The following is a 12,837-nucleotide window of genomic DNA, read 5'->3' as shown; positions in this document are numbered from 1 at the left end:
AATCTGGGTAAAGAGCATTCCAGTCAGAGAGAACAGCTAATGCAAAAGCCCTAAGGCAATAGCAAGCTCACGGTGCTTAAGAAACAGAAAGTCAGTGAGGCTGAAGCCCATGTGTTGCAGGAAGAAAGTATAAGATGAGGTCAGAAAGGGAGGCATGCCCTAGCTAGTGGAGAAGCTCTTAGGCCAGTGAAAGGAGTTTGGATTTCATTCAAAGTGTAACGAGAAGACTTTGGAAGGTGTTAAGCTCGGAAGTGGCATGATCTGATTCATGGTTTTAAAGGATCATGGTAGCTGCTGAGTGAAGAATAAATTGTGGGATCAAGGGATGCAAGGGAAACCACTTACAAAGCTATTATAGTGGTCCAGGTGGAAACAGTGGCTTGGACAAGGATGGTGATAGAGGGCGGGGCTGTTGAGAAGTGGGAGGACTCAGGAAATGTTTTGGAGTTGGAGTACCCTAATGACCTGCCTTGGCTCTCTCTGCATGGTTTATGCATATCAAATAATTATCAACAATCGACAAATATTTATTGAGTTCCTACCACGTCCCAGGCACTGTGCTACACACTGGAAGTTACAGCCCAGAGGAGAAGGCCCACTCCACCTCCTTCTGCCCTACTGCCATAGGAGCGATCGTTTGAGGAAGCTACTGCCCATCCCAACCCCACCCCATTTGCAGGGCCAGAGGCACACCTGTTACCCCACCCTACCCACCCCTGCACTCTATTCCAATGCCGATCTGGAATTGATGGGGTGGGGGCAGTGTTTACAGTTGGAGAATTGATGCCATAAAAAGAAGAGTCCAAAGTCCTCTTAAAGGTCTCAGAGCAAAGACCAGGAGAGCCCAAAGCTTCCAGAGTGGAGAGGGAGTACAGCTAGGGCCATGAGGATGAGGCAACTCTTGGTGCCCACACCACTGCTAGTCCTTCTCTGGGTTTCCAGAGCCCAGACTTCCTCAGTCTTCACTATCCCATTCCGCCGGCACCTATTCCCTCGTCCCCACCTTAGTAAATGTCTGGGTCTTGTATGCCCTCTGGTGGCACAATCATGGCACTGCAGCCCATAGTTAATCCCCAACTTTTCACTGCTCAATCTATAGTCTTCTCTGGCTCACAGCTCCTAGGGGCAGTATGGGAAATTCTGGAAATCAGGGAAGGGCTGGAACGCTGGTCTCTGGGTGTTGGAGAGATGAGCTAACCCTCTATCTAGTTTTATACGCAATGCCAGATTCGTCTTTTATGAGTTGAATTAACCATGTTTGAGCACCTGCTGTGAACCGATCCCAGTCACTAGCATGTGCTTAGCTGACCCAAGCTCAGGTGACTGGCCACTCCCACCAAAAGCTTAGAGACTGGAGCTGGGGGGTGTGAAGAAGCAAGAGCGGTTTAGAATTCATTCTGCTTTCAGCAGCAGTGTCAGAAGCCCGAACTTGACCCTCCTAGCATTCCTGCTGCCTAATTTCTCTTTGTTCCTGCCTGTTTTTTACACCTGATACTCATGCCTTTCTATCAGTTCTGTGAGCAAGTTATTCACTATCCTTCCAACAAATGTCATTTCTGCTCACATTAGTTGGAGTCTGTTTCTGTTTTTACAATCAAGATGACTGGTATGTTGGGCAATTCATCAAGCCTCTCTGGGCCTTAGTTTCCCCCTTAGTAAAAAAGGGAGGATAGCAATGACTTCCACGTGCAAGGCCATTTTTATTAAACAAGTGTATTAGTTCTCTATTGCTGCATAACAAATTACCACATATTTAGCCACTTAAAGTAACACACGTTTACTGTTTCATTGTTTCTGCCTATCAGGAGACTGAGCATAGCTCAGTGAGGTCCTCTACTTCAAGGTCTCACAAAGCTACAAGCAAGGTGTTAGCTGAGGCTTCAGTCTCATCTATGGCTGGAATAAGGAAGGAGCCAATTCCAAGCTCATGTGGTCGTTGATAGGATTCAGTTCCATACGGGCTGGGCTGCTAGACTGAGGGCCTCAGGCACCTTTCCCTTAGGCCTCTGCCACATGGCAGCATGTCTTCATCCAAGCCAGCAAGGAGAGAGTCTGCTAGCAAACAGAAGTCATGGTCTCTTATAGCCTCATTACAGAAGTGCTGTCCATCACTTTCTGATGGATCAGAAGTAAGTCTCTAGGCCAGCCCACAGTCAAGGGGAGGGGATTACTCAAGGGCATGAATACCAAGAGGTGGGGATCATTTGTGGCCATCTCAGGTTTGCCTGTCACAATGTGGTAGCTGTTAGTCATCTTTCAAGGACTCCTCAAAATGCCACTTCCTTCTTGAGGGCTTTTTAAATTCTTCCCCCACCCAAACCCATCAAAGTTAACCCCTCTTACAAATGATGAAACTCGAAAATGTACTGGATATTAGATGGAATTATATTCAATTGTGTTAGGGAAGGGTAATTTTTTTTTTTTTTTTTGAGACGGAGTCTCACACTGTCGCCCAGCTGGAGTTCAGTGGCACGATCTCAGTTCACTGCAACCTCCATCTCCCAGGTTCAAGCGATTCTCCTGCCTTGGCCTCCTGAGTAGCTGGGATTACAGGTGTGCGCCACCACGACTGGCTAATTTTTGTATTTTTAGTAGAGACGGGGTTTCACCATGTTAGTCAGGCTGGTCTCGAACTCCTGACTGCGGGATCTGCCCACCTCGGCCTCCCAAAGTGCTGGGATTACAGGCGTGAGCCACCGCGCCCGGCCGGGTAATGTTATTTTGACACTAAGAAATTCCCCCTAATCTTAACAATTATTTATTTATTTAAATTGACAAATAGAAATGATATATATATATACACATAAATTGTGTACAACATGTTTTGAAGTATGTATACATTGTGAAATGGCTAAATCAAGCTAATTAACATTGCATCACTTCACATGCTTATCTTTTTTTTTTTTTTTGGTGATGAGAACACCTAAAATCTACTCTTTCAGCAATTTCAAGTATAAGATGCATTGCTGTTAACTCTATTCACCACGTTGTGCAATAGATCTCTTGAACTTATTCCTCTTGTCTAACAGATTTTGTATCCTTTGGCCAACTTCATTTCGGCCCAACCCTCCCACTCCCCAGCCTTCAGTAACAGCCATCTACTTTTTCTACAAGTTCAACTTCCTAAGATTCCACATATAAAAGAGATCACGGCCAGGCGCGATAGCTCACGCCTGTAATCCCAGCACTTTGGGAGGCTGAGGCGGGCAGATCATGAGGTCAGGAGTTCAGGACCAGCCTGGCCAACATAGTGAAACCCCGTCTCTACTAAAAATACAAAAATTAGCTGGGTATGGTGGCATGCACCTGTAGTACCAGCTACTAGGGAGGCTGAGGCAGGAGAATCATTTGAACCCAGGAAGTGGAGGTTGCAGTGAGCCAAGACCACACCATTGCACTCCAGCCTGGGTGACAGAGAGAGATTCCGTCTCAAAAAAAAAAAAAAAAGAGAGAGAGAGATCACGTGGCATTTGTCTCTCTGTGCCGGGCTCATTTCACTTAGCATAATATCCTCCAGGTTCATCCACGTTGCCATAAATTGCAAAATTTCATTCTCTTTTTTTATGGCTGAATATTATTACATAATGTATATACTATATACTGCATTTTCTTTATCCATTTATCTGTTGATGGACACTCAGGGTGATTCCTTATCTTGGCTATTATGTGTGTTTTTTGTTTTTGTTTTTGTTTTTTCTGAGATGGAGTCTCGCTCTGTCGCCCAGGCTGGAGTGCAGTGGCACAACCTTGGCTCACTGCAACCTCTGCCTCCTGGGTTCAAGCAATTCTCCTGCTTCAGGCTCGCGAGTAGCTAGGTGCTCGCCACCATGCCAGGCTAATTTTTGTATTTTTAGTAGAGACGAGGTTTCACCATATTGGTCAAGCTGGTCTTAAGCTCCTAGCCTTGTGATCTGCCTGCCTTGGCCTCCCAAATTGTTGAGATTACAGGCATGAGCCACTGCGCCTGGCCTTTTTTTTTTTTTTTTTTCAATAAGGACAGATCTTGCTTTGTTGCCCAGGCTGGAGGGCAGTGGCTATTCACAGGCATGATCATAGTGCCCTGCAGCTTCCAACTCCTGGACTCAAGCAATCCTCCTGCCTCAGCTTTCCAGAGTAGCTGGGACTATAGATGTGAACTACTGTGCCCAGTTACTACATCTTGGCTATTGTGAACAAAGCTGCAATAAATATGGGAGTGCAGCTATCTCTTCAACATACTGGTTTTATTTCTTCAGATATATACCCAATAGTGGGATTGCCAGATCATATGGTGGTTGAAATATGTTCTTTCTGAGTGATACTACTGAAGTATTTCTTGGTGGACTATCATGATGCCCACACTTTTCTTTAAGATATTTTACTCAAAAAAGAAAAAAAAAAAACGGCCAGGCATGGTGGCTCACACCTGTAATCCCAGCACTTTGGGAGGCCAAGGTGGGTGGATGGCTTGAGGGCAGGAGTTCAAGACCAGCCTGGCCAACATGTTGAAACTCCGTCTCTACTAAAAATATAAAAATTAGCTGGGTGTGGTGGTACACACCTGTAACCCCAGCTACTCAGGAGGCTGAGGCACGAGAATCGCTTGAACCCAGGAGACGGAAGATGTAGTGAGCCGAGATCACGCCACTGCACTCCAGACTGGGCAACAGCGCGAGACTCCATCTCAAAAGAAAAAAAAAAAAAGATATTTTAGAGTAGTAAGGAGAGGGTCATAGGGACATCCTCCCTTTCACTCCCAGTCTCCTTGGCTAAATAGTTGCCATGGAAAAAGTAGATTTTGCTCTTTCCAGAAGTGGTCCAGGAAGCCAGCTCTGTATATGTGTGTAAGAGGTGAGAGAGACTGAAAAACTTAACAATATCAAACTTTCTCATCTCACAAGCCTCAAAGGGCCTGTATCTGAGTGCAGATAACTGAAATCGGTTATCTCCCTGATCCTTGCCAGCATATCACACAAATGTTTGGGAGTAACACTGGGGACAAGGGTCGTCTCCCCCCACCCCGCCCCCCCACTGGAAGTTTTATTTCTTTAGGATTCTATCCCAACCAGTCGCTTAAAAATCAAGTAACAAAGACCTGAGGGGTACGAGCTGGGGACTGCACCTCCCTGCTACTCACGGAGGACAGCAGTGTGAACGAGGGAGGGCAGGAGAGGTGGCTGAAGCAAGGCAGCTGCAGAGATAACGGGGCCACGACCTCAGAGAACTAGCTCCGTCCTCTCCCAGACCCTGGCTGGAGCCCCTATGGCTTGCGGTGGGGAGGGGGAGTACCCACCCCAGGCCCTCCCCTCCCTTCCTCAGACAGCCTCCTTGAGGGCTCAAGCCATTTCTTCTGGCAGGAGACTGAGGCACACGGAGAGGAGGAAGCGGAAGAGGAGGATGCAGGAGAGGCAGGGTGGTGGCTCGAATGAAGGCAGAGGTGACAGGCATGGGCAAGACCACTCCATCCCACCCACCCTGGAGAGGGGCAAGGAAGCCACACCATCAGGCAGCATGTCGGGTATGGAAGAACAAGGCAGGGTTTAAGGCTGAGCAGCCCAGGGCAGGCAGGGCCTCAGGCCTCAGTCAAAGCCGTGCCAGTCACTGTGCTCCGAGTGGTATTCCAGCTCAGCACCCACGCATTTGACACCGTCCAGCAGCATGCACGTGCCGTGGTGTCAGCCCATGATGCAGGCTTGCACCTCCCACGCACGCAGGTGCCGGCGCCACCTTCCCAGGCTAGCAGCATCCCCTCTGAGGACCCCCTCTTTGTGGGCCTAGTACTCGCGCTTGACACTATAACCTTCAGGGAAGGGTAGGACGCTGAGAAGGTACAGGCTGGGGACAAGTGCCTGGCGGACGTCCTTGCTCAGCCTGTGCACTGGGGTGGAGCGAAGGTAATCTCATACCTGTGCAGGATCTTCAGGAACCTTGACCAGAAAGCTGCTGTCGCTCTCCTGGATGACCATGACCACCGAGTCCTGCAACTTCTCATCAAAGTGGACATGGCTTTGGCAGCCCTCTGCATCGCGGCCTGTCACAAAGTGGATACTCTGGACTCTGGGCTTGCTGCCCTTGTTGGCTGCAGCCATGGACTCCCTCCCTGCCACGCAGCTTCTGCAGGACCAAGCCACTCATGCCCAGCAGCCTCCCATGCTCCGGGGACAACAGCAGGAGCCTTGCGGGGTGCAGCCCGGGGCTGACAGGACAGGGACGGCCGCTGAGGCGGTGGCAGGGGCTCAACGCCCAGCACGAGGAAGGGAGCAAGGCTCCTCTTTTAATTTCGCTTCAGTCAGTTGGAGCTCAGTCCTTAGTTTAGGACTGGAGCTTGGGAAAAGAGAAGCGAAGAAGAGGAAGATTTTCAATTACTACTGGGCTTGCTTCAGACTGGATCCAAGGCTCGCCGCCTTTGCAGCAAGGAGCAGGAATTGCCTAGTCAGGTCATGCAGTCATGTCCCCGGGAAAAACTGAACAATCACAGCTTTTCCTTTCTGGGCCTCTCCTCTTTGTTTTGTTTGTTTGTGTTTGTTTGTTTGTTTAGAGACAGGGTATCATCGCTGTTGCCCAGGCTGGAGTGCAGAGGTGCCTCGAGCTCCTGGTCTCCAGCGATCTTCTCCTCTCAGCTTCCCAATTAGCTGGAACTACAGGCAAGTGCCACCACGCCTAACTTTTTTTTTTTTTTTTTTTTTTTGAGATGGAGTTTCCCTCTTGTTGCCCAGGCTGGAATGCAATGGGGCGATCTCGGCTCAATGCGACTTCCGCCTCCCGGGTTCAAGCAAGTCTTCTGCCTCAGCCTCCCGAGTAGCTGGGATTACAGGCGCTTGCCACCACGCCCAGCTAATTTTTGTATTTTTAGTAGAGATGGTGTTTCTCTATGTTGGTCAGGCTGGTCTCGAACTCCCGATCTGAGGTGATCCACCTGCCTCGGCCTCCCAAAGTGCTGGAATTACAGGCGTGAGCCACTGTGCCTGGCCACCTGGCTAATTTTTATTTTTTATTTTTTTTGAGACGGACTCTCGCTCTTGTCGCCCAGGCAGGAGTGCAGTGGCGCGATCTCAGCTCACGACAACGTCCGCCTTCTGGGTTCAAGCGATTCTTGTTACTCGGCCTCCCAAGTAGCTGGGATTACAGGCGCCCGCAACTACGCCTGGCTGATATTTGTATTTTTAGTAGAGAGGGGGTTTCCCTATGTTGGCCAGGCTGGTCTCGAACTCCCTACCTCAGGTGATCCACCTGCCTTGGCCTCCCAAAGTGCTGGGATTACAGGCGTGAGCCACTGTGCCCGGCCTATTTTTTATTTTTGAGACGGAGTCTCGCTCTGTCGCCCAGGCTGGAGTGCAGTGGCACGATCTCGGCTCACTACAAGCTCCGCCTCCCAGGTTCTCACCATTCTCCTGCCTCAGCCTCCCGAGTAGCTGGGACTACAGGTGCCCGCCGTCACGCCTGGCTAATTGTGTGTGTGTGTGTGTGTGTGTGTGTGTGTGTGTATTTTAGTAGAGACGGGGTTTCACCACGTTAGCCAAGATGGTCGCGATCTCCTGACCTCGTGATCCACCCGCCTCGGCCTCCCAAAGTGATGGGATTACAGGTATGAGCCACCACATCTGCCTCTGCTCTTTGGTATCCTCATTTCTCTCCCTCTTTCTAAGGTAACATCCTCCCTGATTAAGAAAAATGCCACCAGCCCGGCACGGTGGCTCATGCCTATAATCTCAAAACCTTGGGAGGCCAAGGTGGGTGGATCAGCTGAGGTCAGGAGTTGAAAACCAGCCTGACCAACATGGCGAAACCCCATCTCTACTAAAAATATGAAAATTAGGCCGGGCGCGGTGGCTCACGCTTGTAATCCCCGCACTTTGGGAGGCCGAGGCTGGCGGATCACGAGGTCAGGAGATCGAGACCACAGTGAAACCCCGTCTCTACAAAAAATACAACAACAACAAAAAAAATTAGCCGGGCTTGGTGGCGGGCGCCTGTAGTCCCAGCTACTCCGAGAGGCTGAGGCAGGAGAATGGCGTGAACCCGGGAGGCAGAGCTTGCAGTGAGCCGAGATCACGCCACTGCACTCAAGCCTGGGTGACAGAGTGAGACTCCGTCTCAGAAAAAAAAAAAAAAAAGACATTTTGGGGCCAACCAGGGAGATTTAAATATAGACTATGATTAGATGAAATGAAAATTGGCCGGGCACAGCGGCTTACAAATGTAATCCCAACACTTTGGGAGGCCGAGACAGGAGGATTGCTTGAGCCCAGGGGTTTGAGACCTGCCCAGGCAACATGGTAAAACCCCATCTCTACAAAAAATAACAAATAAAAAAAACTAACCAGGCATTGTGGCATGTGCCTATAGTCCCTAGCTACTAGGGAGGTTTAGGTGGGAGGATCCACCTGTATTATGCGCCTCCCATGCATAATACAAAGGAATGAAATGCTAACCACTGTGGTATCCGGGTGTGGGGGACTTTCAGGGGAGGTCCCAGCGTGCTGAGCCCATGGAAAGTCAGGGTGGACTGGAGTACCCGGCCCACGGGCTGTAATGGAAAAAAACCCAGGAGGTAGATTCTGAAGATCTGGGTCTGAATCCAGATCCAAGCGTTGACTAATTGTGGCCTTTGAGAAGTCATTTAATCTCAGAAGTGGAAGGGACCTAAGAGGTCTTTCCATGGGTTAGTCACAGGGCAGGTGCCAAAACCTAGGCCACTGACCCTGTGCAGGTTCTTTCCACTATGTGCTGCTTCCCTGTTTATGATATTCTTACCCACAATAACAACTAACTTTGGTACAGCAATTTACATCTCATGAAGCGCAAGTGTTCCTCTCGAGTTCTCACAGAAACTCTTGTTAAGCCACCATTGTTCTTTTCCAGTTTTAAAAGAACTTGGGAGGCCAAGGCAGACGGATCACAAGGTCAGGAGTTCGAGACCAGCTTGACCAACATGGTGAAACGCCATCTCTACTTAAAATACAAAAAAATTAGCTGGGCGTGGTGGCGCACGCCTGTAATCCCAGCTACTCAGGAGGCTGAGGCAGGAGAATTGCTTGAACCCGGGAAGCGGAGCTTGCAGTGGTGAGCTGAGGTCACACTCCAGCCTGGGCAACAGAGCAAGACTCCTTCTAAAAAAATAATAATAATAATAAATAAATAAGTAAGAAGAAACAGGTTGTGGGGGCCGGGCACGGTGGCTCACACCTGTAATCCCAACACTTTGGGAGGCCGAGGCAGGCAGATCAGGTCAGGAGTTTGAGACAAGCCCAGCCAACATGGTGAAACCCCATCTCTACTAAAAATATACAAAATTAGCCAGGTGTGGTGAAACGCACCTGTAGTCCCAGCTACTTGGGAGGCTGAGGCAGGAGGATCCCTTGCACACAGGAGGTGGAGGTTGTAGTGAGCCAAAATCACACCACTGCACTCCGGCCTGGGAGACACAGTGAGACTCCAAAAAAAGAAAAGAAAAGAATCTGAGGCTAGTCCAAAGGTAGCAAGCAATCTGAATTGATTGTTCAGAGTCAGTTACAGATCAAACTCCTAGTTGTACTCTTCCCCCCTTCTCACTATTGCAATTAACTAGTCTTAAAAAAATCTTTTTTAAGTAAAAAATAAAAGTAAGAAACTGAGTTTCTGAGATAATCAATGGTAATAAATGGCTTGCCCACAACCAGCAAATGACAGAATTAGGACTTGCCCTCTGGTCTTCAGGCTCTAAATCCTGCATTCTTTCCAAGGTGCCAGATGAGGCCTGTCTAGGACCGTGACACTAACTGCACGCCTCACACCACACATGCAAGACCTTATTTGCAGGGAAGGGACAGAGGCCTCTCTGCACACAGCATCCCTGAATGACCCTTACCGGTGCTGACTTCAGGTCATTCAAGGAAAAACCCAGACTCCTTCTGGCTCTGTGTTACCCCAGAAGCATATGAGAGTCCAGACCTCCAACCCCGGGAAAACACTCTGGTCAAAAGTCCAGTCTCACTTTCCAACCTGGTTGCAACCAAGTGGTTGCCAGCTCCCTCTGTCCTATGACTACCCTCCTGATCCATGATGAGGGGCCACAGGTCTTTGCCAGCCCACCTCCCTCCACCCCAGGAGGCTTCTCTCCAAGGCCCACTTCCTCAACCTTATTCAGTCCCTGCCTCTCCCCAGTACCCTCTTCCCAGGCCCCAGGACTCATAACCCCTTACAGCAGTGAGAAGCACAGTAAGAGGCAATGGTGGGCCCAAGGGGCAGCAGCTGTGAACAGCTAGCACAACGCTGTCTTCAATAATTCATTCCCAGGGAGGTTGCAGGTACCATGCCCTCACCCTGAGCTAGAGATGGCTACCACAGCTCAGATCCTTAAACTGAGAAGGGTGGGAGTCAAGCGTGGGGCAGAGGCTAGTGGGAGCTAGTAGAAAGGTACCCAGCCTGCAGGCCAGACACTGGAACCTCTTTGTTAGAGAGGGTCTCTGATGTGGGCTCAGAGCAGGGATCCCGTGAGACAAAGGAACACGCAAACTGCCAAGAGCTAGAGGGGCAGAGAGGAAGAATCCAAACACATTGCCTCACTCCCACTCCCTCCAGCTGTACATGCCAGGGTCAGCCTCTTCCCTCATGGCTCTGACCTCCTCAAGGCCACCCTCAGCCTCTTGTCAGCAGCCCCACCCTCCTAAAGGCCCAAGTCCTCTCTGCTCCAGCTGGCATGTTTCAGCTGCCCCCACTTGGGGAACTCTTTCCCCAAAGAACTCCCACCACATGTGCCTGTAATCTGAGTCAAACATCGCAGAACCTCTTCCAAGGATCCTAATCCCCACCTCCATCTCTTTTCAGCCCAGCTTCCCTGACTAACCTCTGATGTTTACAAAGCTTGTAAATGTGTGGGGGTGGAGGAAGGACTTGAACTGACCCCTTGGGCTGTGCTGTGATTCAGAGTCCTAAAGCTTTAGGAATTTAGCGAGAGCAGTTCCTTGCTTCTAGTGAGGAGAGAAGGTGGTAAATTCTAGGCCAGCGCCCACATTCCCCTGGCCACCCTAGAGATCCTGCCATCAATACCCCTTCCTCCATGTGGGGCAGCCCTAGAGTTCCACTCATGTTCCAGGCTCATTGCTCACTGCAATCCATTCTGTGAGACTGGAATCACCTATCACGTGCATCAGCAGACCCAGAGGGGAAACTGGGATCTAAGACTAAAAGAAACATATTATCAAGCACCTACTATGTGCTGGGCTGAGCCGGATTCTGGGCAGCAAGAGCATGAAGCCAATCACTTCAGCCCTCTCACCTTCCCCTCCTTCCCCGGTACCAGGAGGAACCTCCAAATGCACACAGCAGTCATACTATCTGTCCCAGAGTGAGGAAGAGCTAGGTCTTGAACCCACAGCTGACTCCCCAGTCCCTCCAGAGGCCTGATTTGGGAAGGAGGGTGCAATCTTGCTGGGCATTGTCAGCAAGAAACCCTTCAGACATATTTATAGCAAATGCTGCATCAGAGGATGGAATCTGAAAGTGCCTCGAAGCATCAAATAACACCCTGAGTCCAGAGGCAGAGCCCAGAAAAAGGAGGCACTGCAGCAGGAGGGATTGAGGTTTGATGTTGGAGGAACTTCCCCCAGAGTAATATCTGGAACTGGCAATGGGGATTCCCTGTGGAAGCTACTTCCACAGGATTTTCTCAGAAGAGAAGGGATAGGTACCTTTTTCTGGTCTAGATAGAAAAGATAAAAAGGGATGGACATGGTGATCTCTATCTTTGTAGTATACAGACTTTCAAATATCAAGGCCACTAAGCACAGTCGTGCAGATTATGCCTTGCTGAGGAGGCAAACAGAGACTGAAATCCAGCTCTAGATCAGTTACCTCCTGCTTCAGAGCTGTGTCTGTACAGACTAGCCAGAGTGGCTTGTAGGGGCCCTGCCAGATATCCCAAGTCCTGACAATCTGGGGGTCTGAGGACAAAGTGAGCAGGAAGAAGGTATGAAGGCTGCCTGGGAAGCCCTGGGGGCCTGTTTGCTAGAGCTTAGGGCCTATATGGGCCAAGTTAGAGGGCATAGCTTCCAGGAATGGATCCAGGGTACAGGCCCCTCTCAGCAGGGTGCCCTGCCCAGATACTGTGAGGTTTGAGCCAGAGATGAGGGCCCTGAGGGAGCTTGAGTGGGGAGGAAGAGGATATGTGCCTTGGGCAGGCCCTGGAGAAGGATAATCCTGCCAGTCACGTCACAAAGAAGGGCCTGGGAGAGGGCAGTTCTGGGGACCTGGAGGCTGGGCTGCTGGCTGTAGCTCTGAAGTTCCTACCTTCTCTGCGGAGCAAGATGGAGAAGGGGCCTGTGGTCCAGCAGCTGGGGTGGAAATGAGAAAAACAAGGGGTGGGGCACTGCCCCTGTGCACCTCAGATTTCCTGTGATAGGCTCATGGAGGAGGAATTTTTTTTTTTTTTTTTTTTTTGAGACAGAGTTTCTGTCCCCCAGAGTCTGGAGCGCAGTAGGGCGATCTCGGCCTGCCTCCTGAGTTCAAGCAATTCTCTGCCTCAGCCTCCTAAGTAGCTGGGACCACAGGTGTGCACCGCCATGCCCGGCTACTTTTTATATTGTTTGTAGAGACGGGATTTCACCATGTTGGCCAGGCTGGTCTTGAACTCCTAGCCTCAAGTGATCTGCCCGCCTCGGCCTGCCAACGTGCTGGGATTATAGGCGTGAGCCTCGGCGCCAACCTCAGGGAGAAGTAATTGATATTTCTATTCAAAGTGGAAGGTGGGCCAGGCACGGTGGCTCACGCCTGTAATCCCAGCACTCTGGGAGGCCGAGGCGGGCAGATCACTTGAGGTCAGCAGTTGGAGACCAGCCTGGCCAACATGGTGAAACCTCGTCTTTACTAAAAATACAAAAA

The 12,837-nt window shown here is 50.1% G+C and overlaps 1 protein-coding gene across 1 annotated transcript in view; it reads right to left on the bottom strand.

Moving 5' to 3' along the window:
• Positions 1-7,384, bottom strand: part of ADCY6 (adenylate cyclase 6) — a 37,486-nt gene extending 30,102 nt beyond the window's left edge. The window contains exon 1 of the mRNA XM_055295049.2: positions 5,886-7,384. Coding sequence (XP_055151024.1) covers positions 5,886-6,004 — 119 coding nt within the window. The 5' untranslated portion in view covers positions 6,005-7,384. The remainder of the gene's footprint in view (positions 1-5,885) is intronic.
• Between the last annotated feature and the right edge of the window lie 5,453 nt (positions 7,385-12,837).

The sequence above is a fragment of the Symphalangus syndactylus genome, chromosome 10, assembly GCF_028878055.3.
Source record: "Symphalangus syndactylus isolate Jambi chromosome 10, NHGRI_mSymSyn1-v2.1_pri, whole genome shotgun sequence".
NCBI lineage: Eukaryota > Metazoa > Chordata > Mammalia > Primates > Hylobatidae > Symphalangus > Symphalangus syndactylus.
Note: the sequence above shows the minus strand (reverse complement) of the source record. Positions and strands in the feature narration are given on the sequence as shown.